General features: G+C 42.3%; 2 protein-coding genes across 7 annotated transcripts in view; both read left to right on the top strand.

Annotated features, from left to right (window-relative positions):
- Positions 1–4,699, top strand: part of LOC115840783 (proton-coupled amino acid transporter 2) — a 75,507-nt gene extending 70,808 nt beyond the window's left edge. For all 6 annotated transcript variants that reach the window (XM_060296506.1, XM_060296505.1, XM_060296509.1 and 3 more), the window contains 2 exons: positions 204–373; positions 3,194–4,699. In XM_060296506.1, coding sequence (XP_060152489.1) covers positions 204–373; positions 3,194–3,465 — 442 coding nt within the window. In that variant the 3' untranslated portion in view covers positions 3,466–4,699. The remainder of the gene's footprint in view (positions 1–203; positions 374–3,193) is intronic.
- SLC36A3 (solute carrier family 36 member 3) overlaps positions 245–25,281 on the top strand; it is a 47,256-nt gene continuing 22,219 nt past the window's right edge. Inside the window, exons 1-5 of the mRNA XM_060296511.1 lie at positions 245–373; positions 15,591–15,681; positions 18,159–18,247; positions 21,059–21,154; positions 24,980–25,064. Coding sequence (XP_060152494.1) covers positions 372–373; positions 15,591–15,681; positions 18,159–18,247; positions 21,059–21,154; positions 24,980–25,064 — 363 coding nt within the window. The 5' untranslated portion in view covers positions 245–371. The remainder of the gene's footprint in view (positions 374–15,590; positions 15,682–18,158; positions 18,248–21,058; positions 21,155–24,979; positions 25,065–25,281) is intronic.

The raw sequence follows: 25,281 nt of genomic DNA, 5'->3' as shown, positions 1-25,281 counted from the left end.
AGGAGGCCAGGGACTTCCCTGGCAGTCCAGTGGTTAAGACTCTACACTTCCAATGTAGCAGGCTTTCAATCCCTGGTCGGGGAACTAAGATCCCACATACCTTGCAGAGAGGCCAAAAAAAAAAAAAGCAAAAACAAAATAACAAGGAGGTCAGGTGTCAGAGCATGTTGGCCTTGAGAGCACTGCTCTGGTTTGTCCTGCAGGCTGTACCAGTCGGTCAAGATCCTCTACATAATTGGCATCCTGTGCACCTACGCCCTGCAGTTCTACGTCCCTGCAGAAATCATCATTCCCTTCGCCACCTCCCAGGTGTTAAAGCGCTGGGCACTGCCTCTGGAGTTGTTCATCCGCCTCGCCATGGTCAGCCTGACATGTGAGTAGGAGGCAGAGCACCTCGTTGCTGTTTTCCTGAGGGTTATCAGGAATCAGCCAGATGGTAGACAATAGTCATGATAACCAGCATTGATTGCATACTAACTGTGTTTCAGGGACCATTCTAAGGCTTTCCAAGTAGTAATTCATTTCATTTATGCTTTAGGGGCAACTTAATTCTTACATGTACCTAATTAGACAGATTTACTGGTGTCCAGCTTGAGGGAGTGACAACTTATCAAATAATAATCACAATAAGAACTGACTTTTATTAAACACCAACTATGTGCCAGCCACTGTGCTAAGCTCTTTCTGTTCCATATTTCATAGTATTTTATTCAGTCCTTGCAGGAACTCTTATGAGGTAGGACTGTGATAAACCCTACTTTGTAAATGAGAAAGCTGAAGCAGAGAGTGATAAGTAGTTGGGCAGGAAGTGCCAGAGGTGGGATTTGAACCCAAGTCCAGGCCCATCACCCTTCACCTCCAGGACAGAGGTTGAAAATGGTGGCCAGTGAGTCTAACCTGGCATCAGAGGTATGTTGTTTCACCCTCATAATGTTATATAAATTTGGGCCAACATTAAAAATGTGGGAGAGGTCTCACATACAAATGCAGATTTCTAATGTTTGGGGGAAAAATAAAATGATTTGGCAAACCTAGGGTCACATCCCCATTGGCAGCAGTGCCTTGGCCTCCGATGGGCTGGTATTCACCTGTTGGCTTCAACTGTCCCCACTCACCCCCTCGGCAGCCCTCCTTGTGCTCCAGGCCCTATGATTCAGGGTACCCCTTTCTGTAAGTATTTTAGTGGAGGCGAAGATGATAGAGATTCCTGTGTTGTGTTTGCCATGGCCCAGCTGTTCCTAAGCCTCCTTTTAATTGTGATTCTTGCTGTGCTAGACCAGCCCATATAAATCATGGGACACTGATTTTCTTCCTTTGAAGTTATTTGTTCCCAATTTGTCCTAGGAGGCAGGGACACTACCCTTCAGAATATTAGAGACTCCAGAAAGATCAATGAATTTGCCCCAGATATGAAGATAACAATTCCTTAAGCTTCTGTATGCATTGCCCCAGTCAGTACATATGCAAATGGTTACTTGCAAACAAGTAATAATGAAATTATAACAAAAATAACTTTTCTGAGTGTTTTACACGAATTAACTCATTTAAAACTTTAACACCTGGGCTTCCTTGGTGGCATAGTGGTTGAGAGTCCACCTGCCGATGCAGGGGATACAGGTTCGTGCCCCAGTCCGGGAAGATCCCACATGCCGCGGAGCAGCTGGGCCTGTGAGCCGTGGCCGCTGAGCCTGTGCGTCCGGAGCCTGTACTCCGCAACGGAGAGGCCACAACAGTGAGAGGCCCGCGTACCGCAAAAAAACAAACAAACCAAAAAACAACTTTAACACCATTTACAGTATGAACCATAATACCTAAAAGGATAGCTACCGTCTCCATTTGGCAGATGAGGGAAAAAACTGAGAAACGGGTGGAGACTTACCCAAGGCCACACAGAAACCAGAATCCTGCCTTCCAGTCCTGTTTTGTTCTGTTCTACCACACTCCATCCTAGGAAACCTGGGGGAGCCTTCTGGGCTTTCTTTGTAACTAGGAAAATTGTCCATCAGGTAAAATAAAAAATGTAAAAGCCCAGGCCTATAAAACAGCCTACAAAAAAAACTATATACATATATAAATAATATATAATTATATATAAAAATTTAAACATATAATTATATATATTATATATTACATATTATAATTATATAATTATAAAATATAATTATATAATCACATATACGTATATATTATATATAATTTCAAAATCTTTACTTTAGCTTTTAGTGTTTCTTTGTTAGATGTTTTCTGACATGTATATAAAACCTGGAGAAAATACTGCTTTAGAGGGACCCTGTGATCTTGTTCCCACTGAAGACCCCTTTCTATAAATAATTTCACATTCTAATTGTTTGCAAGTAAGAGGTTCTTGCAGTCATGTTACTTATTAATGTTAGTTCCACGAAGGTAGGGTTTTTTTTGTCTATTTTGTACATTGACACATTCCAAACAGCTGGACAGTTCCCAGCACTGTTATTTAGTGTTATTTATTAAGTAAGAGCTTAATCATTGAACATGTAGAGATTCGAAATGTACTTCTGTGGCATAAAAATTATCTTAGGCTAAAAGCATTAGAACAGGCAGCCACAGGGGGTGCAAACCCTTATCTAAACTTCCTTTGCTGAATTAAGCAGGAACTTCTGAAAAATACAGGCACCATAAATCCCCTTTCTGGGAGATTTTCAATCAGAAAGAAGACTAACCATCATCACAGACTGAGTAATTACGTAAATTATCAGAGAATGTCATACATTCCACTTGTTCTTGCATGGAAGCTAATTCTCCCCCATCCAGTTCCCCTTCTTTGTTTGGAGAGCCAGTTCATCTGAAGGCTCCCTAGCCCTAAATAAACTTTGTCTTTCCGCCTGTTAATTGCCTAACTGTCAGTTAAATTCTCAGGCCCCCAAACACTTGAATCTGAATGGTAAGAGGGAAGGTTTTTCTCCCCAACAATATGAATGTATATATTTGAACAATAATTGGTTGAAAATGATTGAAAGGAGACACACCAAAATTTTAATGTATAAACCTCTAGTGACTGTGATTGGGGTTATTACAGGAGTTTCAACTTTTTCTTTAAGTAACTGAATGTATGAGAAACAACTGGTATATGGTTTAAGAAAAAGATTTTTAAAACAAACTTTAAAATTTTGGCTAAGCCTGGGAAGAGCCTTCTATCCCGTATCATCTCCCGCAGGCATCTTGGCCATCCTCATCCCCCGCCTGGACCTGGTCCTCTCTCTGGTGGGCTCCCTGAGCAGCAGTGCGCTGGCCCTCATCATCCCACCCCTCCTGGAGATCACCACCTACTACTCAGAGGGCATGAGTCCCATCACCATCATCAAGGACGCCCTGATCAGCATCCTGGGCTTCGTGGGCTTTGTGATGGGGACCTACCAGGCCCTGGACGAGCTGATCCAGTCAGAAGACCCTCTCACCTTTTCCAACTCCACCATTTTTATTCAGTGAAAATGGCACTGCTTCTTACCCACCAGCACCTGACATTTAATGATATAAATCTCTTCTATATGCATTATCTATATTTTGCTGCTTTACCTTTCTCTGAGTCAAGTCACAGTGAAACAAGCACGGACTCACCAGCTACAAGGTCTAGATGGTAATTTAAAAAAAATTTTTTTTTAATTTATTTTCTTTCCGTCTCTAGCTTTCCACTACACTGAGAGCTCTCTCACTGAAGGCTCTTGATTCCATTCGGGTTTTTGGCAATTCACACGATGAATTTCACACCTTGAGTGGGGCTATGCAAGAGGAAGCCACCAGGGGGCATCCAAGAGGCAGCACCTGACAGAAGGAGGTGCAGCCAGCTAAGGCTGATGGTGATTTGGTAGACAAAGGGTGTCCTCTTTTCCAGATCTGTTTAAAGAGCAAAGATTAAGAGTGGGGACATAATCCATAATCCAGCAAGGTGTGCACAGCTCCAGCGTCAAGATGGACAGGATCCACAGGTCCATGGTGAGCTGCAACTCTCAGACAGAAAGGAACCACCATATTTAAGTCAAGGGCAATAAACTTTCTAAACAACTGGATAAAGTTTTGGCCCAATTCAAAGATCTCAACAAGGGACAGTCGTCACAGAAATGGATGTGCCAATGGCGGGGGGTGGGGGGTAGGGTGGGGATGGACAATGATTATTTCATTATTTATCGCTTGATTCTTTTTTTTTTTCTTTAACCTCTTGATTCTTGCAACAAGCGTTCTTTCTTACCTACCACACACCAAGCATAGTTCAAAGTTCTTGTAATAGTTTGCAAAAATGGCGACAAATTCCTCTTGACAATGTGACATTGCAGCTCCCATCAAGAAGTGAAATCTATATCTCTACCCCTAGAAACTTGTCTTGGCCTTGTAACTTGCTTTGGCCAATGGGACATTAGTAAATGTGACACGAGCAGAGGTTTCGTGACGGCTAATGCAGTGGAACTTTCATCGTGATGCTCTGTGTAGATAAGAGCACCAAGTGAAGAAGCCGGGGCTAGCCTGCTGGAGGAAGAGAGACCATGTGGAGCAGAAATGAATCATCCCAGTTGAGCCCCATCTCCCAGAACAGCCAGCCTGCCGACTTCCAGACACGTGAGTGATGTATCCTAGACTATATACAGCCCTAGTCAAGCTGGCCTGGACCATAAATATTGCTCAGATGATCCACAGAATTATGAGAAATAATAAATGTTTTTAGTCTTAAGCCATAAGATGTGGAAGCTTTTATGCAGCAAAAGCTAACTGATACATTTCTCTAAAGGGGATACACTAATGAGTGAGAAAAGAATCTCCGTCCTCCAGCTAGTCTGCTCTCCACTGGGGAATAATGACAGGTCATCAACTAAGTTAATACCATCATAGGTCCGTTTGAGGGCAGGGGGACACTAACTGCTCTGGAGTACTGAGTATGTCTTTCCACCGGTGGCACCATTAGAGCTGGATTTTGAGTAGAACTTGGGTCTCCCAACACTGAATCTGACTGTGCTTCCACTCAATCCTGCTGCCTTGACATTCCTGTGCATTTTGTCATGTCTGACCTTGGCTGACAGCCAGGAGCCCCTCAACCCAGCACAGCACTTCACCCTTCTTGGTGGTGACGGCTCCCTCCCTCCTCCCTAAAATCACTAAAATTGGGGAAAGGCATATAGATAAATGAGATGTTGTAGGCAGATCTGTAGTTTAGTGGGGGGTAAGGATGTTTCTTATTACACTCTCTATGGTGTTGGAAAGTGACCCATGCTTGTTTCAGCCTCAGGTTTAAGATACCATTTTAAACAGCCCTTTCCTGCTTATTTTTATCCATCATCCTCCCTTTGCAGCCTAGGGAAGTTACGGAGGGGTGAGGGGCGTGTCTGCCCCAATTCCCAAGTCCTGGTCTCCTGTTTTTGTGTGTTACTTTCTACCTGCTGGATTCCAGAAGGTACTTCATGAACACAAGCTCCACACCCAGATCCCATAGTCTGCAGAGTACCTGCTGGGAGATGGGACACTCATAGCCTCTGCAGTGGTCCACAGCCTACCTGGCCAGAGAGCTGGGTCATCATTTCTACATCAGAAATGTAAAAGACCCAAAGGACTTCCACCGATTGGTTCAGAGGCTTGGCAAAGTGGTCTTCCTCTCTCTGACCCTGTCTCCTCCACCTGGCTCAACTGTCACCCCACCCAACCTTGCTAAGTTTAAGATTGTTTTCTCTGTTATTAAAAAATGGTCACTCTCATTCTCCAAGGACAAGTCCCTACTGTGTAAGATGATCAGGTTAATCTTATCATTTAGACCAGTCTGGCTAAAGTTAAATCTTGGAAAGAAAGAAAGAAATTTAGCAACATGGATATAAGCAATAAAAGCAATCTGGGGAGACTTATTAGTAATTGTCAGCAACACTAAAGATACCAACTATTAGAATTGTGTGAGTGTTGGGGGTATTAAAATTTTTTAATTGTTTGATACTGGGTTTTTACATACACACACACACACACACACACACACACATACACACACAGGCTTCCCCCTCCCTACCCCCCTACTGATTCTTTAACTTTGGGAGCTTGCTTTTGAATCAAGGATCAGAGAAAATCATTCCATTCCTCAGTGAGCACTTTTTAAGTGTTTTGCATGTGCTTATCTCATTTAATCCTTACAATGAAACCATGAGGTATGTATTGTCATTGTTCTCATTTTCAGATAAGGAAATAGGCTTAGAAATATTGAATAACTTGCTGACGATCAAACATGTAGTGACAAATGGGTTCAGGACTGAAGACTTTCCACACCGTCACTCCTCACTGCTTTGTAGAGAGCCCAGGAGAGACCTTTGAATGATGGTGGTTAAAGTAAAAATGGGAAAAATGTGTCCAGTGGATTACACATTTTAAAAAATTAGAAACCCCACAGCCTCTCTTTATAAGTAATAAATCAGCTGTGAACTGAAGAGGGGGTTTCTGGAGACTGTATGGTGATTCAGGAGCAAAGCAGGATTTCCTTGCCACCCTTCAAGTCTGCCTGATGCTATTTAAACTCTTCTCAGGCCTAGAGAGAAAAAAGTCTTCCCTACTTTTTATACAAAGATATCCTGATTCTGATACCAAAATCTGACAAAGCACACAGAAAAACCATGAGCAAATATAAACATAAATACAAGCATCTTTGGGACTTCCCTGGTGGCACAGTGGTTAAGAATCCGCCTGCTAACGTAGGGGACACTGGTTCGAGCCCTGGTCCGGGAAGATCCCACATGCCGCGGAGCAACTAAGCCCACACACCACAACTACTGAGCCTGCACTCTAGAGCCCATGAGCCACAACTACTGAGCCCACATGCCACAACTACTGAAGCCCACGCACCTAGAGCCCGTGCTCCGCAATAAGAGAAGCCACCACAATGAGAAGCCCGTGCACCACAATGAAGAGTAGCCCCCGCTCGCCGCAACTAGAGAAAGCCCGCATGCAGCAACGAAGACCCAACACAGCCAAAAATTAATTAATTAATTAATTAAAATATAATCTGTAAAATCATTATCTTTCCTACATACTAATTGTCATCAAAAAAACAAAATGAGTGGAATGATATCAGCAACATGGAGTGAAGACCTACCTCTCTCTCTCCCCCCTTCAATCTACAATCAGTCAAACATCCACAACTCAACAAAGGCTCCTCTGCCCAACACACCAGGACACTAGAGAATTCTAAACATCTGTATACCTAAAGGTGGGTAGACTGAAACACATAAAGGAGGCAGAACTGAGGGACCAGCAGAGTTGGTGCCTGCAATCCCAGCCCTTTGACCGTGGCAGCGAAACCACAGCTTCAGAGAACCCAAGAGTAGAAGGGGAGGTGGAGCACACAACTCCAGCCTCCTGACCACAGCTGTGCCTGCGGCCACAGGTAGCTGTGCCTGCGGCCAATAAATAGTGGTCAATAAATAGTCACATGCAAAGAAATGAAACTAGACCATTATCTTACACCATACCCAAAAATCAACTCAAAGTGCATTAAAGACTTGAATATGAGACATGAAACCATAAAACTCCTAGAAGAGGGGCTTCCCTGGTGGCGCAGTGGTTGAGAGTCCGCCTGCCGATGCAGGGGACATGGGTTCATGCCCCGGTCCGGGAAGATCCCACATGCCGCGGAGCGGCTGGGCCTGTGAGCCATGGCCGCTGAGCCTGCGCGTCCGGAGCACGGGAGAGGCCACAAAGTGAAAGGCCCGCGTAACACACACACACACACACACACACAAAACTCCTAGAAGAAAACAGAGTCAGTACCCTCCTTGACATCAGTCTTAGCAATATCTTTCTAGATATGTCTCTTCAGGCAAGGGAAACAAAAGCAAAAATAAATGGGACTACATAAAACTAAAAAGCTTCCGCACAACAAAGGAAACAATCAATAAAAGGAAAAGACAACCAACTAAATGGGAGAAAATACTTGGAAATGATATATTCATTAAGGGATTAATATCCAAAATATATAAAGAACTCATACAACTCAACAACAAAACCCAAACAACCCATTTAAAAAATAGGCAGAGGAGCTGAATAGACATTTTTCCAAAGAAGACATACAAATGACCAATAGGCACATGGAAAGATGCTCAACATCACTAATTATAAGGAAAATACAAATCAAAACCACAATGAGATAATCACCTCACACTGGTAAGAATGACTGTTATCAAAAGGACAAGAAATAACAAGTGTTGGTGAAGAAGTAGAGAAAAGGGAACTCCTGTGCACTGTTGGTGGGAATGTAAATTGGTGCAGCCACTATGGAAAACAGTATGCAGATTCTTCAGAATTCTCCAAGATTCTTCAGATTCTACAAGAACAGACCTACCATATGATTCATGTATCCCAGTTCTGGGCATTTATCCAAATAATGTAAAAACACCAATTTAAAAAGGTAAACGAACCCCTGTGTTCACTGTGTTACTATTTACAAGAGCCAAGATACGGAAACAGTGGATAAAGAATAAGTGGTATATATATATATATATATACAACGGAATACTGCTAAGCCACCAAAAAAGATAAAATCTTGCCATTTGTGACAATATGGATGGAACTTGAGGGTATTACGCTAAGTGAAATAAGTCGGACAGAGACTTCCCTGGTGGCGCAGTGGTTAAGAATCTGCTTGCCGATGCAGGGGACAGGGTTCAAGCCCTGGTCCAGGAAGATCCCACATGCTGTGGAGCAGCTAAGGCTATGAGCCACAACTGCAGTCCAGAGCCTGCGAGCCACAACTACAGAGCCCACGTGCCACAACTACTGAAACCCACGTGCCTAGAGCCTGTGCTCCGCAACAAGAGAAGCCACCGCAGTGAGAAGCTCATGCACTGCAACAAAGAGTAGCCCCCGCTCGCCGCAACTAGAGAAAGTCAGCGCACAGCAGTGAAGACCCAACACAGCCAACAATTAATTAATCTTTTAAAAAGAAATAAGTCAAAGACAAATACCCTATGATTTCACTTATATGTGGAATATTAAAAACTAATAAACAAACAAAAACAAAATAAATGAACAAACCAAACTGGACAAAAACAAACACATAGATATAGAGAACAGAGCAGTAGTTTCCAGAGGGGGAGGGATGGGGGAGGGCAAAATGGGTAAAGGGTGTCAACTGTATGGTGATGGATGGAAACTAAACTTATGGTGGTGAGCATACTGTAGTGTATAGAGAAGTAGAAATTTAATATTGTACACATGAAACATATAATGTTATAATTTTGTACACATGAAACATATAATGTTATAAATCAGAATTACCTCAATTCAAAAATAGTAATAAAAATAAATAAAAGAGGAGTTATTAGAAATCCTACATGTAACAACAGGAAACAAAAGCACCTAGAAACAAACTTTTAAAATGTGCTATATCTATGTGAAGAAAAAGTCTACTAAGAGGCATAAATTAAGATTTCCATAAATAGAGTCATAATGCATGCTTTAGATGGGAAAACTCAGATTGTAAATATGACCATTTTGCCCAATATAATCTATCAATCTAACTTAATCTCAATAAAAATACCCAACTAGATTTCAGTGGGGGGTTGAGGGGGTTAGGAGATTCTTAAAGTTATCTAGAAGGATTAATGGAGGGGGGAAATAAAATCATGAAAAAGGTAAAGTGGTCCTTTCTTATCAGATATTAAATATACTACATAATTAAAACAATTTGGTACTAGCATTAGAAAAGACTAACCAATGGAAAAGGAGAATACAAAAAAACATATCCAAGCCTACAGAGAAATTTGATTAATATGAGGGAAACCTTTCAAATAAAATGAGGAAAAGATAGATTATTCAATATATGGTGTTGGGAAAACTAGCTAGCCATTTAGAAAATGTATTAGCAACAGTAATAACTTATTGGTGCTTACCAGATGCTGAGCACTGTTCTAAATGCTGTACACCTGTTAATTCATTTAATCTTCCTAACAATGCTCTGACATTGGTATTACTATCATACTCATTTTACAGATGAGGAATGTAAGGCACAGAAAGGTTAAGTGACTTGGCCATGCCACACAACTAGTAAGTGGCAAACCCAGAATTCTATTAAGAATTAAAAATTAGATATTTAAAGGCAAAAATTAATAGCCATTAAAAATATACATCTTTATTTTTCCAAAGAAGACATACAGATGGCCAGCAGGCACATGAAAAGATGTTCAACATTGCTAATCATCAGAGAAATGCAAGTCAAAACCACAATCAGGGACTTCCCTGGGGGCGCAGTGGATAAGACTCAACACTCCCAATGCAGGGAGCCCAGATTCGATCCTTGGTCAGGGAACTAGATCCCACATGCATGCCACAACTAAGAGTTCGCATGCCACAACTAAGGAGCTCACACACCACAACTAAGGAGCCCACGAGTCACAATTAAGGAGCCCGCCTGCTGCAACTAAGACCCAGCGCAACCAAATAAATAAATGCTTTTTAAAAAAACCACAATGAGGTATCACATCACACCTGTCAGAATGGCTATCATCAATAAGACCACAAATAACAAGTGTTGGGGGTGTGTGAAGAAAAGGGAACCTTTGTACACTGTTGGTGGGGATGTAAATTGGTGCAGCCACTATAGAAGACAGTACGGAGCTTCCTCAAAAAACTAAAAGCAGAATTACCATATGATCCAGCAATTCCACTCCTGGGTATATATCTGAAGAAAACATAAACACTAATTTGAAAAAATACATACACCCCAATGTTCATAGCAGCATTATTTACAAATACCAAGAGATGGAAGCAACCTAAGTGCACATCAGCAGATGAATGGACAAAGAAGATTTGGTGTATATACAATGGACTATTAGTCATAAAAGAGAAGGAAAATTTGCAACAGCATGGATCGACCTGGAGGGTATTATGCTTAGTGCAATAAGTCAGACAGAGAAAGACAAATTCTGTATGTTATCACTTATATGTGGAATCTAAAAAATAAAACAAATGAATGACTATAACAAACTGTGAGGAAAGAGACTCCACAGATACAGGGAACAAACTAGTGGATACCAATGGAGAGAGGGGAAGGGGGAGGGATGAGACAGGGATAGGGGATTAAGAGGTACAAACTACTATGTATAAAATAAATAATATACTGTACAGCACAGGGAAATATGGCCATTATTTTATAATAACTTTAGAGGCTAATCTATAGAAAATTTGAATCACTATGTTGTACACCTGGAACTAATATAATATTGTAAATCAACTACACATCAATTTAAAAACAAAGCCACTCCACCCCCACGCAGCGAAGGCGGCAGCCAGACTACCCTCTGTTGAGCCACACCTGCGTCCTGCGAGTCAGCAGCACCTTATTGGCCGGGCAGCCTCCATTGTGAGGTAGTTCTGGTTTCCTCCTTACCAAAGACAGACAAGCCCTGAGCCTGGCCCTACATCCAGGCACCAGAACCTCCAGTCCAATGCTGTCTTCTTCCTCCCAGTCACACAGTTCACTTTGCCCTAAAGCACTAAGGGCTAAACTGGGAGGGGCTGAAAGCCCGGGCGAGTCCCAGCGTGTGGCGGGGGCAATCACAAGGAGCCTTGAGAATCATCCCGAGATGAGACTCTCGTAAGTCGCCAGAGCCAAGTGAAGCATATAATCGACATCAGCGTCCCCCTCTCACCAGCGCCAGGGCCAGGCACCCTTGGGAATTAGGAGCCAGCGTCTCAGTGCTGCAGCCTTGGTTCCTCTGGAGAAAAACCCATGGGAGGCTGGTTCAAGGCTGTTACAGTCCTTAACCCTGAGCCACCACCACCTACCCACCATGCTGAAGATCTCATTGCTTGCAAGGGACAACAACAGCGAGCCCAAGTCCTTGGATGATGGGTCCAAGTCACTCTCGGAGAGTAGAAGTAGCATCACTTCAGAGAGTGTCCGTCCTGAAGAGGAAGCCAATGGATTATCGTAAGTGGCTGCACGGCCCACAGCAGTCAGGCACTGCTGCCTTCACAGAGCTGGGCCACAACTTCCTACTTCTCTCTTCGTAACACATTTATTCCCACTGAACAGGAGACACGTGGATTAAAGACGAAACCTTCAGAATCTAAGAAGTTTGACCCATGTGGCTCTGGGTATTACACCTGTTTCACAGGTTTTGCAAAATCGCAGAGAGTCATCCCCAACATGAGCTTCTTCTTTTTTTTAATTAAGTAATTTATTTATTTAACCTGTGCCAGGTCTTAGTTGCGGCGCTCTGGGATCTTAGTTGTGGCATGCGGACTTCTTAGTTGTGGCATGTAAACTCTTAGTTGCAGCATGCGGGATCTAGTTCCCTGACCAGGGATGAAACCCGGGCCCTCTGCGTTGGGAAAGTGGCGTCTTACCCCTGGGCCACCAGGGAAGTCCCCAACGTAAGCTTCTCTATTCCCACAACAATTTTCTATCTCAGGCTGACTGTTCTTTCTTCAGCAGTTTCAAGCTGCTTGCCTCTCTGTCGACTTCTGCTATCATTCATACTCTCTCTCTCTCTCCCTCTCCCTCTCTCCCTCTCTCCCCACCCACCAGCCTCCCTCTCCCTTCCTCATACAAACCCATCCAGGAAATAGAAGTTCACCTCCTAGACCCATGTCCCTACTTTTACTCCCATAAACTCAGACATGTGGCTCTTTTCCCCAGGGCTGTATTGCCAATCAGACTATTATTTAGTAATCAGATCAGATAATATCCATGGTATAGAGAGATTGTAAATGACAATACCCAGTGTTGAAAGGATGTCAGGAAACGCCCTCTGTCGTGTCCTTTTGGGAAGAATTAAGCTAGTACCTTTCTAGATGGCAATATTGTAATATATGTCGAATCCTAACACATATTTATATAAAACATACAAATACTTATTTGGCCTATTCTTTCTTTTAAAGTACACACACAAACAACTGGCTGTAGTGGCTGCTTCTGGCTACGAGAATTGGGAGAATGAGAGGCAGAGATAGAAGAGACATTTATGTTCACTACATAAGGTTTTTTTGGGTTCTTTTTTAGTTTGTTTTACCTTTTGAATTTCATACTGTGTTACTTAGGGCTTTTTTTTTTTTTTTTTTTGGCTGCATTGGGTCTTCGTTGCTGCACGTGGGCTTTCTCTAGTTGCAGCGAGCCGGGGCTACTCTTCGTTGCAGTGCACGTGCTTCTCATTGCAGTGGCTTCTCTTGTTGCGGAGCACGGGCTCTAGGCTTGTGGGCTTCAGTAGTTGTGGCACGCGGGCTCAGTAGTGGTGGCGCACAGGCTTAGTTGCTCTGTGGCATGTGGAATCTTCCCGGACCAGGGATCAAACCTGTGTCCCCTGCATTGGCAGGTGGATTCTTAACCACTGCGCCACCAGGGAATTCCCCTACTTAGGGCTTTTTTAAGTGTAAGTAAATATAAATAAATAAATCCTTTGATCAGTTATACCACTTCCAGGAATTTTTCCTAAGGAGATAATAATGCAGGTATGAATGATAATTTTACTGAAGCCAGATCTTAACCTCAGATCTGGTTGTAATACTGACAATTGAGAAACAACGAGAGATTATTTAAAGTATGATACACATAGTGGGATACAATACAGCCATTAGGAGTGATGAAGGAAATCTATGGTTGTGTGAAAATATGTAGGACATACTAGTCATAAAGAAAATTAAAATACAGTATTATAATGGTTCTCCTTGTGTACAATCTGTGTGCATTTATAGACAAGTAAGGATGCCTAGAGGAATGTTAAAGTGTTAAAAGTAGTTTTTTCCAATTGGTGGAATTTGAGTATTTCCTTTTATAATGACAATGTATCATTTTTCAAGGAAAAAAAAATAGGAACTTTTTTTAAGTCCCTGGGAGCTCCCAACATGTGTTTTACTCCTCATAGCCCTGATCTATGATGCTGTTAACTGAGGTGCCATGTTTTCTCCAAACCCTTATCTCACCCTTCCCAAGAGATTTGATCAGCTTGGGCAAGACGCTGCTGTAGGAAAGAAATGAGAGATGGAGGGATGGAGAACAGGAAGGGGGCACATCTTGTGGAGAAATTACTATCAAAGAATTGACAAAAGATTGTTTTAAATAGGGTGGGTTTTTTTTTTTGACTTTGACATATTTTTCAAAAATTGCAGTTACCAAGAAATATAAATTTCTGTTGGAAGTGAAGGGACAGCTTGTACCACCACCCCCCCCCTTTGCTTAGGTGAAAAGTCTGAACTCACAGAGGTGCAGGAAGTCACTGTCTTCTCTCAGCCCCAGCCCTCTCCCTGGGCAATACTGAAATGCCAAAACCTGACCCAGCCCTGACACCCTAACCAACAGGACAAGACCAGGAGGCGTGAGCCCTGACTCGCCATATGACCTTGGTCAGTTTATTTCCACCCTCCGGGCTGCCTCCAGACAGTCCAAAGGCTGCACAAGGAGGTGCCTCCAATGACCTCCTCCAGGTACCTTTTGTTACAGGAGGAGGGGGCCCCACTACCTGCTTAAACCAGCCCTTGCTTGCCTTTTTTCTATCACCCCAGCTCTGCCTCCTCTTTAGGAAGCCTCCTCTTTAGGAAGCCGTTTCAAACAGGTGAGCACCATAAGGCCAAACCAAAGGTGGTGGTGGTGATGAGGATGATGATGATAATGATGTTGATGGTGATGATGCCTCACATCTGTGAAGCCCTTCACAATTCCAAGATTCATTACGTCATTACCTCTTCTGATTCTTATTATATCCTTGGGAGGTAGGCAGGTCAAGATGAACAAAGAGAAGATGTAAGCAGCCGAGGGGCCTTCCCAAAATAGTGATCAAACACAGTCGGTTAATGGCAGAGCTAGAACTCAGAATCCAGTGGTCCTACCGCAGTTCAGTCCTTTGCAGTCAACTTTTCATTTCAATTCCTTTCTGATTCTCTTCTCAAGATCCTGTTCCACATTCCCCCTCCCTAGTGGACTGGTGGTGCCTGAGCAGGCGCTGCCAGCACTGGTGTGGAGAACATTTAGAACCCTGGTATCTAGCACCCTGCCAGGCACATAGTAAGTGTTCTATACACACGTTTAGCAACTGCTATTAAATTGTATCCAGTGCATAGCATGGAATAAGTTTGCAGTGAATATTGTTGAGTAAATGGATGAAAGAGTGAACTAGAACCAATAAATACTCCATATGTGGTGGCAGACGGTTGTTTCTCTAGTGAATGAATTAATAAATGACTGGGCAGCGATAATTACCTGTAAATTGAGAAAATTCTTATTATTTTTTCCATTGTCTATCTAAATGCCAAACATCTAGTAGGTCTCAATACATTTTGAGTGAAACTATCACGAAAGAAATCGTTGAATGCATTGATGAATAAACTGGTACTAGGGAGTTATCCAGAATAGTAGCAATGGTTATTAACTTTTTCTTTAGAGTCTAGTGTGTGTTAAATATTTGTTGAGTCACCTGAACAAGCACCAGCCCTTGATCAGAGGTTCCAGAACAGATCCTGGGAACTAAGAGTTAAACCAGAGTGTCCTTCATCTGGTTTTGTCTTCCCACCACAGGGTGCCTGGAGAGGCTGAAAGAAGCCTGAGCAGTTGCGTCTCCTTTCCCTCCGCTAACATACCCTTTTGTTGCCTTATGCTCCCCCTACAGGATTATGCAAACCTTGATTCACTTATTGAAATGCAACATTGGCACGGGGCTCCTGGGACTTCCTCTGGCCATGAAAAATGCCGGCTTATTGGTAAGATGGACCTGTGCAATGGGGACCAGGTCTACCCATTTGGGGGAAAGGGTTGGTGGGTCCCTAAGGCCTTAGTACTGTTTATCAATGGGCAATAAGCCTATTGCTTAGGGGGTCACCCTTTGGAATAGGAAATGAGCCTATTGGCATCAGTCCACTGGAGCCAACCCAGAGCTAAATGGAGCATGCCTGGAGGAGACAAGCCATTCTTTTTTTTTTTTTTCCAGTTTTATTGAGATATAATTGACATACAGCTTTGTATAAATTTAAGGTGTACCGCATAATGACTTGACATACGTATACTACAAAATGATTGCCACAATAAATTTAGTTAACATCCATCTCCCCATAGAGTTACAAAAATAGATGTTTTTTCCTTGTGATGAAAACTTTTAGGATCTACTCTCTTTGCAACTCTCAAATATACCATATAGCAGTGTTAACTACAGTCATTGTGTTGTACAATACACCCCCAGTACCTTTTATCTCGTAACTGGAAGTTTGTACCTTTTGACCACCTCCATCCAGTTCCCCTTCCCCACTATTGGTCTTAAAGACTCACCATACTCGCATACTGATGCAGAATCTACTTTGCCACAGTTCTCCCAGCTCCCTAGGATTATATCCTTGTTATTTCATTCATTTATATCAGCAGCCTGGCCCCGCCAGGCATTTGAGTGTGTGACTCCTGTTTGTGATTGATGGTGAGAAAGTGGCTTGGAAGATGAGGATAACGAATTCTCTACCAATCCCCTGACACTTCCTGTGCCCTCCCACCTCTGTCTTCTTGCTTATGTTGTTACCTCCTCCCTTATTTCTGTCTTTTGAACTCCACCTCCTCTGTAAAATTTGACTGTTTCCGATTAAAATTCTTTCACCTTGTGTTTTTCTAGAACTTATATCTACCTAACCTGGAATCCTCCCAGCACTTACAAAGATGAAACATGCTTATTTTGAAAAATACCTATCTTCCTCACTTACCTGAAAGCTCTGAGGGCTCTCTAATTCATCTTTACACCTCCCCACAATACCTGCTATAGAGACTGGCACACTTGAAGTCCCAGTTTGTGTCCATGGAATTGAATAGATAGATTATTTCCATTTAGTGGAAACGAATTTCTCCTTCTCTCCAGGCCTGCAAAGTGGCCCTCATGTCTAAAAAAGTCACATTGAGACCCTGGCTACTGACATGACTTCCAATCTGAATCAGTTCCAACCCAGAGATGGGAAGTTCCCCTTTAGAATTCTCAGGGTTCTAGAACTTCTGAAGAGCATTATTACCACATGGCCCTCAACCAAATTCTCTTTGCCAGTGTGGTCTTTGCTTTTTAAGATAACTCTTTTATCCTTTGATTTTTGGTTCCAAAGACTTATTAGTTGATTTCTTTACCCTCCATCTCCCATCAGAACCTGTACTCATGATTCATTTGAGAAATATATATTGAGCACCTACTATTCTTAAGCCCTGGGAATATAGATATAAACAAGACAAAAGAGTCTCTGCTATAGGGAGGCTACATCCTGGTGCAATCTAGTGGTGCTCTTCATCTCTCAAATTTCTTTGTGATATTAGCACAGGTCACATCTATAAAGTCACAGGTGTCCAGCACAAAGAGGGTGAGAGAGTCCCTCTTTGCTCTGTGCTGTTGTGATCACATCTGGGAGATAATGATGAATGATGAGCCCTGCTTTTTAATCTCATCACACATAAAAAAAATGGAGACTGTGAGGAGGAGACTTGTTCATGAGCTTGACTCTAGTCATCATTTCTCTGTGTATGTATATCAAATCATGTTGTTCACCTTAAATGCATACAATTTTTAGTTATAAAAATAAAAGGGACATGGAAAGTAGACATACGAGAGCAGTGATTCTCAACTGAGGGTAATTTTGCACCCCCCTTACCCAAAGACGTTTACAATGTCTGGAGACATTCTTGGTTGCCACAACTTGGAGAGGAGGGGGAGGGAGTGCTTCTGAAATCCAGTGGGTGGAGGCCAGTGATGGTGCTAAATATCCCACAATGTATAGGACAGCCCCCTGCAGCAACAAAAATCAGCTGGCCCAAAATATCAGTAGTGCCCCTTTTGATAACTTTGTACTAAAAGAAGGAAGCCAATCCCTAAAAGGAACCTTGGTCTTCAAGCATCTTGGAGGAGGTAAGGGCTGGGGTGTGAGAAGGAATGAGAGATCTAGAAGCGGAACTAAAGGCCGATGAGGAAAGGCATGGGCTGTCTGGGAGGTAGTGAGCTCTCTGTTACTGGAAGTATTGTAGCACAGGTTGGGCAGCCACTTTGCAGTGATGCCAAGAAGGGTATTCAGGCCAGAGCATCTGGGGGCACAAGGACATTCAGGCAGGGGCTCTCATCCCTAAATCTCTATTATGAGAGGGACCCTAGCACCCAGGCAGGGAGAGGGCCAGGTATGGGAGCAATCCACCTGTGGCTCACTGTGCCCACGTCTCCTTTCCCCTCCAGGTCGGTCCTTTCAGCCTGCTTGCCATCGGGATCCTCACTGTGCACTGCATGGTCATCCTGTTGAACTGTGCTCACCGCCTAAGTCAGAGGTGAGAGTCCTGCTTCTCTGTCACTTGGTGCCGGGTTCCATCTCAGGGTGTGCTAAGTTTCCCTGGATCGCTGACCCAATTAGCTGGCCCCCTCTCCAGGCCACCACCCCTGCTCCTCTAGATACTGCAGAGGCGGTGGAGGGAGTGATTAAAATCCCACCTGGGAACTCCTAGGTCTGGACCCAACTCTGCTGCTAACTAGCTGGACAACTTTGCCAATCTCCTGAACTCTCTGAGCCCAAATATCCCCATCTAGAGAAATCAAAAGGGATAAAGGATGCAAATGTGCTCATACATATTCATGAATATGCGAGATACTTAAGATGTCTTTCTTTTCCTCTTAATCTCCCCACCCCCATCTCCCCCCAACTCCAATACATACACCTTCGAAGGGGAATTTCTTCCAGGTAAACCCTTCTTGGGACAAGTTAGTAACAGTAAAAAAACATAGTTAACAATGAGATGAATAGCTCACAGGGATATTAGGGATATCCCTAATACAGGGGTCATTCACTTCAATCCCTAATAAAGTATACATATAACACTCAACGCTTATATATTTAAAACTGTAATGCAAAACAAAATTCCAGAAGGAAAAGACAAATGCAGTGAAAACAAACAATGCTGAAAATTTCATATTTATAAACTAGCAATTCATGGTGATTAGCAATTCTTTACAGCCAATAGGATTATGGCTTTCTGTCCACAGGGCTCAGCTTCTCCCAAGGCAGGCAAATCTAAATATGTCCTCATAGATGTGGAGAAAGTCCTCATGAGTCAAAGTAGGGATATTAAATGAAGCTCCTCATAAAGTCAAATTATCATAACCCAAATAGGTGCATCTGGAGTATATATCAATCACACCTAACTTGTGTGGTACTTTCCAGCCCACGAAACACTGTTAAGAGCATTTACTCATTCAGCAATTAAATTTATTGCACAATTACATTGTGCCAGGTACATGGCAAGAGCTTTGCAAGTCTTCTTTTATTTATTCCTTACAGTAAAATTTTATGGTAGGCACTATTTTTCCCATTTTATAGATGATTAAACTGAAGCTTAGGTGAGTTAAATGCCTTGCTCAAGGTCACACAGCTAGGAAGAGGCAGAGCCAGTATTCTAAGACCTGTCTCACTCTACCCCTTAACCTATCTGCAAATCTTTTTCTTCCCTCAAGCCTGCCAGGACCATTTTATCACTGTGCAGGTTTCCAACATCTCTGTCATTTATGACAACCTTTTCCTGATTTTTGCTTTTGATTATTTGTTTTTCCTTTTTTTTTTTCTCTCTAATACAGAGGTTATAGACCCATGGCCTAAGAGCTGACAATGGTTTTCAGATATATTTGGGAGGACTTCTACTGGGTTTTTAAAATTATTTATTTATTTATTTGGCTGTGCTGGGTCTTAGTTGCAACAGGCGGGCTCCTCAGTTGCGGCCCATGGGCTCCTTAGTTGTGGCATGTGAATTCCCAGTTACAGCATGCATGTGGGACCCAGTTTCCCGATGAGGGATCGAACCCAGGCCCCCTGCATTGGGAGCACAGAGTCCTAACTACTGCACCACCAGGGAAGTCCCTTGGTTTTTTGCTTTTTGCCAGTGTTTAAAAACCTGTAGATTTCACATAAAAAAAAATCTGTACCTTCTTGCCAATCAGACACTCTGCCACCTCTGCGGCTTCATTCCTTCATCATTCAGCTGGAGCCACATCCTGATCAACTCCTTTTGGAGCAAGACCTGTACCAGAGCCTAGGATACTGTCTCCACTATCCCCTATTCTGTCTCATATCCAGCACTTCTCACCACATTACTGATACCTTTCTGATCCCCATTGCTTTTGAATTTGCAATCCTCAGAGTAATGTATTTGCCAGTCCTATGCAATGTGACCTCGTCTATATTTCATATGCCAAGCACACTGAGTAATAATAAAAACAGAAGCATCATGCCGTGTCCTCAGTGCGTCACCATATTCATCTCTTACTGGCTCCTCCCCAAAACCCAGACTGTATGTAAAAAAACTGAAGCCTGGAAGTATCAAGAGACTTGCTCAAGGTCTCCCAGCCATCTAAGGGGGTGTGTTGGGACTTAAACCCTAGTCCCTGACAAGCCTGGGGCCCTTTCCCTCTCCAAGCTACTCCCCTGAGTCATGCAATTAACTCCAGGGACCTGGGCAACTTGCTCCCACTTGCTCTGTTGACAGTCCTCAGCAGGGCCTTCCTGTCCCTTAGGAAGGGCCGGCCACCTAGGGAAGGAGGGATGAAGGAAGAGGGATAGGCTGGAACTGGGGTGTCACATCCTATAGGGGTGCTGGGCAGGAGGCTAAAGATTACCTTTGCATGGTGTCTGGTCCAGGGCAAGCATCCCAAATGTTCCAACACCCTCAACAGTGGGAGGAAGGGAATGTAAGTCCAGAAAAGACAGAACCACTGTCTTGGCCATACTCATACCCCGTCCCCCTCCCTTCTCCTCCCTCTAACCAGGTGTGCACACCTCACAACTTTCGTATCCTCTCTGCCCTTGTTTGCAGACCTAATCAATTCACAGCTACTGTCTACCTAAATAATAATAATAATATCCACTTAAATATTAGTGTTAAAAAAGACAACTACACAAAAAAGGCAGAATTCTGAAACTTTTAAAAGTATACCATTATAAAAATAGTATAAAAATTATACTAGTATAATTTGCTAGAAAATTACCAGAATGTCCCATATTAATACATGAATATATAATAATTACTCACTTTGGAAGTACATTGTACTTTAAAAAAAAAATGTTTTAAGTTATTCATTGCTTGTCCTTTCCCTAGACTGCAAAAGACTTTTGTGAACTATGGAGAGGCCATGATGTACAGCCTCGAAACCTGCCCAAGTGCCTGGCTGAGGACCCACTCAGTGTGGGGAAGGTAGTAGTCATAGATGTCACAGTAGTAGTAGTAATAACAACAACAATAATAATAATCCTCACCTGTTTTTTCTTTATTTCTAGTAACACAAGTTTTAAATGAATATGTTCTTGTTGAAAACTATTGAACAATATAGAGAATCTCCCCTGGTAGCTCCATCCCCCATCCCACTCTTCACCCAAGAAGTAATCACTGATATCTAGTTAGTAAACATTCCTCTAGACTTTTTCTCTGCATGTACTTTTTCTCTGTATATATGTGTACAAATGGAAATATATATATTGTTTTGTATTTTCTTGTATATTAATTGGAATATTTTTTGCAAATTTGCTCTTTCATCTAATAATATGATTAATTTCTTTCCACATTGGGACATAGAGATTGACCTCATTATTTTGTAAGGCTCACGATGTTTCCCCAGTATAGATGGATCCTGTGGGGTTTTTTTTTTTTTTTTTGCGGTACGCGTGCCTCTCACTGTCGTGGCCCCTCCCATTGCAGAGCGCAGGTCCCGGACGCGCAGGCTCAGTGGCCACGGCCCACGGGCCCAGCCGCTCCGCGGCATGGGGGTTCCCCCCGGACCAGGGCACGAACCCGTGCCCCCCACATCGGCAGGCGGACCCCCAACCACTGCGCCACCAGGGAAGCCCGATCCTGTGGTTTTATTTAGTCCTTCCCCTAATGGTGAACATTTAGGTTGTAACCCTCGCTGGATAAAAAGTTTATGGTGTACAGAATGCTCTTCTCTGTCTGATCTCCTCTGATCATCTCTATGACCTTGTGAGGTAGGCAGGTATATCTTTATTGGGAGGAAATATGGTGATAAAGGCTCACAGAGACAGAATAATGTGTCCAAGGTCACAGGTATAGATACTGGTGAAGCAGAGTTTTGACCAAGCACCTAACATGTTAGCCTTTCCCAGCAGAGCCCCTCAGGAGTTAGTCCCTCACCTGCCAAGATCCTTCCTGCAGCTCCTCTCTTGGGAATGTCAGTAGGTCACTGATCTCCCAATCAGGAGTCACTCTGATTGTCAGACAGGAAAGGCACGGGGCAGTAATAATAGAGATCTCGCAATTGTCCATCCTTTCTCACGAAGATTTATCAGCTTCTGATGACACCCTGAATAAAACTTTCAGGCAGGAAGACTCCTTGGAGATCACTATATCCATGCCTATTCAAGTAGAGGAAAATGAAGACCAGATAGAACAGTAAGGCTGCTCAAGTTACCCAGGGATCAGAGCAAGGACTGAAATCCAGAACATTCAGCTCTCATCCACTATACTGTGCCATTTCTCTGGAGACCCAGCAGCTGAGAAAGAATTGGGAAACTATTTTATTTAAACGAATGATTTGTAATTTTTAGTATGCTAAGAAATACCTGGGGAGTTTGATTAAAAATTACCTATTCCACATAAGCAACAGTCATCAATTGATGCTCATTGTGAAAGGTCATTGGAAAACTATAAAGCAAGAATACACTGGCATCACCTGACCCCATGTAGTCATCGACTCATGTCTAGACATGGGACAAGTGGACATGATGTGTCTTATAATAGGATACAGTAGGGAGTACAGAGAACCACCTCTGAAATACCCTTGCCAGAAAGATAAATGAAGAACCTCAGTCTTATCAAACCACTAGATCTAATATCAGTTTACAGGAAACACAGGGGATAGAAGAACAAGATAAACGACATTATGAATTCATCATCTGAATCTAGAAAGTGAAACATACTACAGGGCAATTTTCTGGTATCTTCAACACCAACCAAAAAAATTAAAGTTGCAAGGGAAAAAATAAATAAGGCAAGGAGAATATAGCAGATTAAAAAACTTGAGACTTAATTACAAAATGCAATGAATAGACTTGTTTAGAAACCAACTGTGAAATAGACATTTTTGAAAAAATTGGAAAAATCTGACTATGGATGGAATATTAAGTGATATAAGAAATTATTGTTAGTTTTGTAAGAGGTGATTAAGGACATGATGGTTATATTTTATTTAAATTCTAGCCCATTAAAGCTGCATACTGAATTATTTACAGGTGGAATGACTTGACATCTCCAGTTCGCTTCAAATACACCAACAAAATAAGCTTGTGTGCAGTGGGGGTGAAGGAATAGATGGAAGAGGATTGGCAAAAAGTTAATTGTTGAACCTGGGATGAGCACACGAGGAGTCATTGAATTATTATCATTGTTTTCATGTATGTTTGAAAATCTCAACAATAAAGAGAAAAAAATCCCTATTCTGAAGTCTCACATGACACTGCCAAGCTTCTGACTCAATAGGCTGATATGAGAGCCAGGACTCTGTATTCTTACCATAAACCTCAGATGATTCTGATGCAATGGTTACTACAACCCAGTCTTGAAAAACATGGATCTAAACCTTAGAACCTAAGTAGAGGAACATATTTTTTTCTCTTAAAAAATAAATGCAGGGCTTCCCTGGTGGCGCAGTGTTTAAGAATCTGCCTGCCAATGCAGGGGACATGGGTTCAAGCCCTGGTCCGGGAGAATCCCACATGCCGCGGAGCAACTAAGCCCATGCACCACAACTACTGAGCCCACACGCCTAGAGCCCGTGCTCCACAACAAGAGAAGCCACCGCAATGAGAAGCCTGCGCACCGCAACTAGAGAAAGCCCGCTCACAGCAAGGAAGACCTAACGCAGTGAAAAATAAATAAATAAAATTAATAAATTTATTAAAGTAAATAAATAAATGCATCTCCAAATACGGGACAATTTAAGAATCCAAAAGAATAACGACAATAACAGAGTTTAATATATTAAATAGAGAATAATTAATTGAATTTCCTATGATAAAAAAAGAGGAAAGGAGAATATATCTTTCTTAGACGTTAGCTAATAAACTTAGATGAAATGACAGAACTAGAAAATCACCACCTTGCGACCACCAGTGAAATAACTGATTCAGCAAGGATCGTCAATGAATGTTAAAACCCTTGGGTTGAGGAGGATAGGCTATTCGTGGCATCTCAAAGTTTTTCCCTCCAGGTTGCAACGTAGGAAATGTACACTTTCAATAGAGAGGCCTAGCATTCGCCATCACAGTGGACATCCTGTGCCTCCCAGTGTGATGACACACAAGTACACAGTATCACCTATGTGTGTGCTTGCTTCTCTGAATCATGAGGAAACAGTCACTTAAGTCCACGATGTGGGACATTCTACAAGACAGATGGCTTAGACTCTTCTCAAAAAGCCAATGCCACGGGAAACAAAAAAGGTGTATATGTACAGGGCAGCTCTACCTGAAAAAAAATACTAAACAAACATAGCCGAATGCCATATATGAAGCGTGATTAGATTCTGAATCAAAAAAAGTTTTAAAACAGCTATAAAAGATACTTTGGAGAGAATTGGGTTATTTAAAATATAGACTATATATCTGAGTATATTGAAGTTGATTTTCTGGACATCATAGTCCTAAGGGAGGACTATGTTATGATCTTTAGGGTTGACGTGTTATAATATCTGCAATTAATTTTCAAGTAGTTCTGAAAAAATGCACGTGTGTGTGTGTGTGTGTGTGTGTGTGTGTGTGTGTATGGATAAACACATTCATCCATACATATTTAATGCAGTTAGGGCTAAATTTTAGCAATCAGTATATCTAGTTAAAGAGTATATGGATGTTAATTATACTAGTCTTTCAACTTTTACTGTGGACTTCAAATTTTTCAAAATTAAAAAATGAGGAAATACTAAAAATAGTAAAAGAAATAATTGTCTCAAAAAATGCATTTAAAAATAATTTGTTTCTCCCTCTGTCTGCCTCTTGTTTTCCTTCTCAGGTACACTGTCAGCTTTTTATTAATCATCACCCAATTGGGCTTCTGCAGTGTTTATTTTATGTTTATGGCAGACAATTTACAACAGGTAAAGAGGCCCCTTCTGGGCAGAGGGGGGGAAAGCAGACCTCCTGCTGCTAGGGTTGCATTAGCAAAATTATAGTTTTTGGATCATGGGAAGAGAGGGCTTCATTTCTACTCCCTAGTCAGACTACACTTGGGAGTTCTTTCAGTCCTGGGAATCACTCTTTAAACGGATCATAGGGAAGCCGAAGCAACATCTGAGGAGTGTAACCAGGACGGAA

The sequence above is a fragment of the Globicephala melas genome, chromosome 3 (assembly GCF_963455315.2).
Source record: "Globicephala melas chromosome 3, mGloMel1.2, whole genome shotgun sequence".
NCBI lineage: Eukaryota > Metazoa > Chordata > Mammalia > Artiodactyla > Delphinidae > Globicephala > Globicephala melas.
This window is presented reverse-complemented; position numbering and strand designations above follow the sequence as displayed.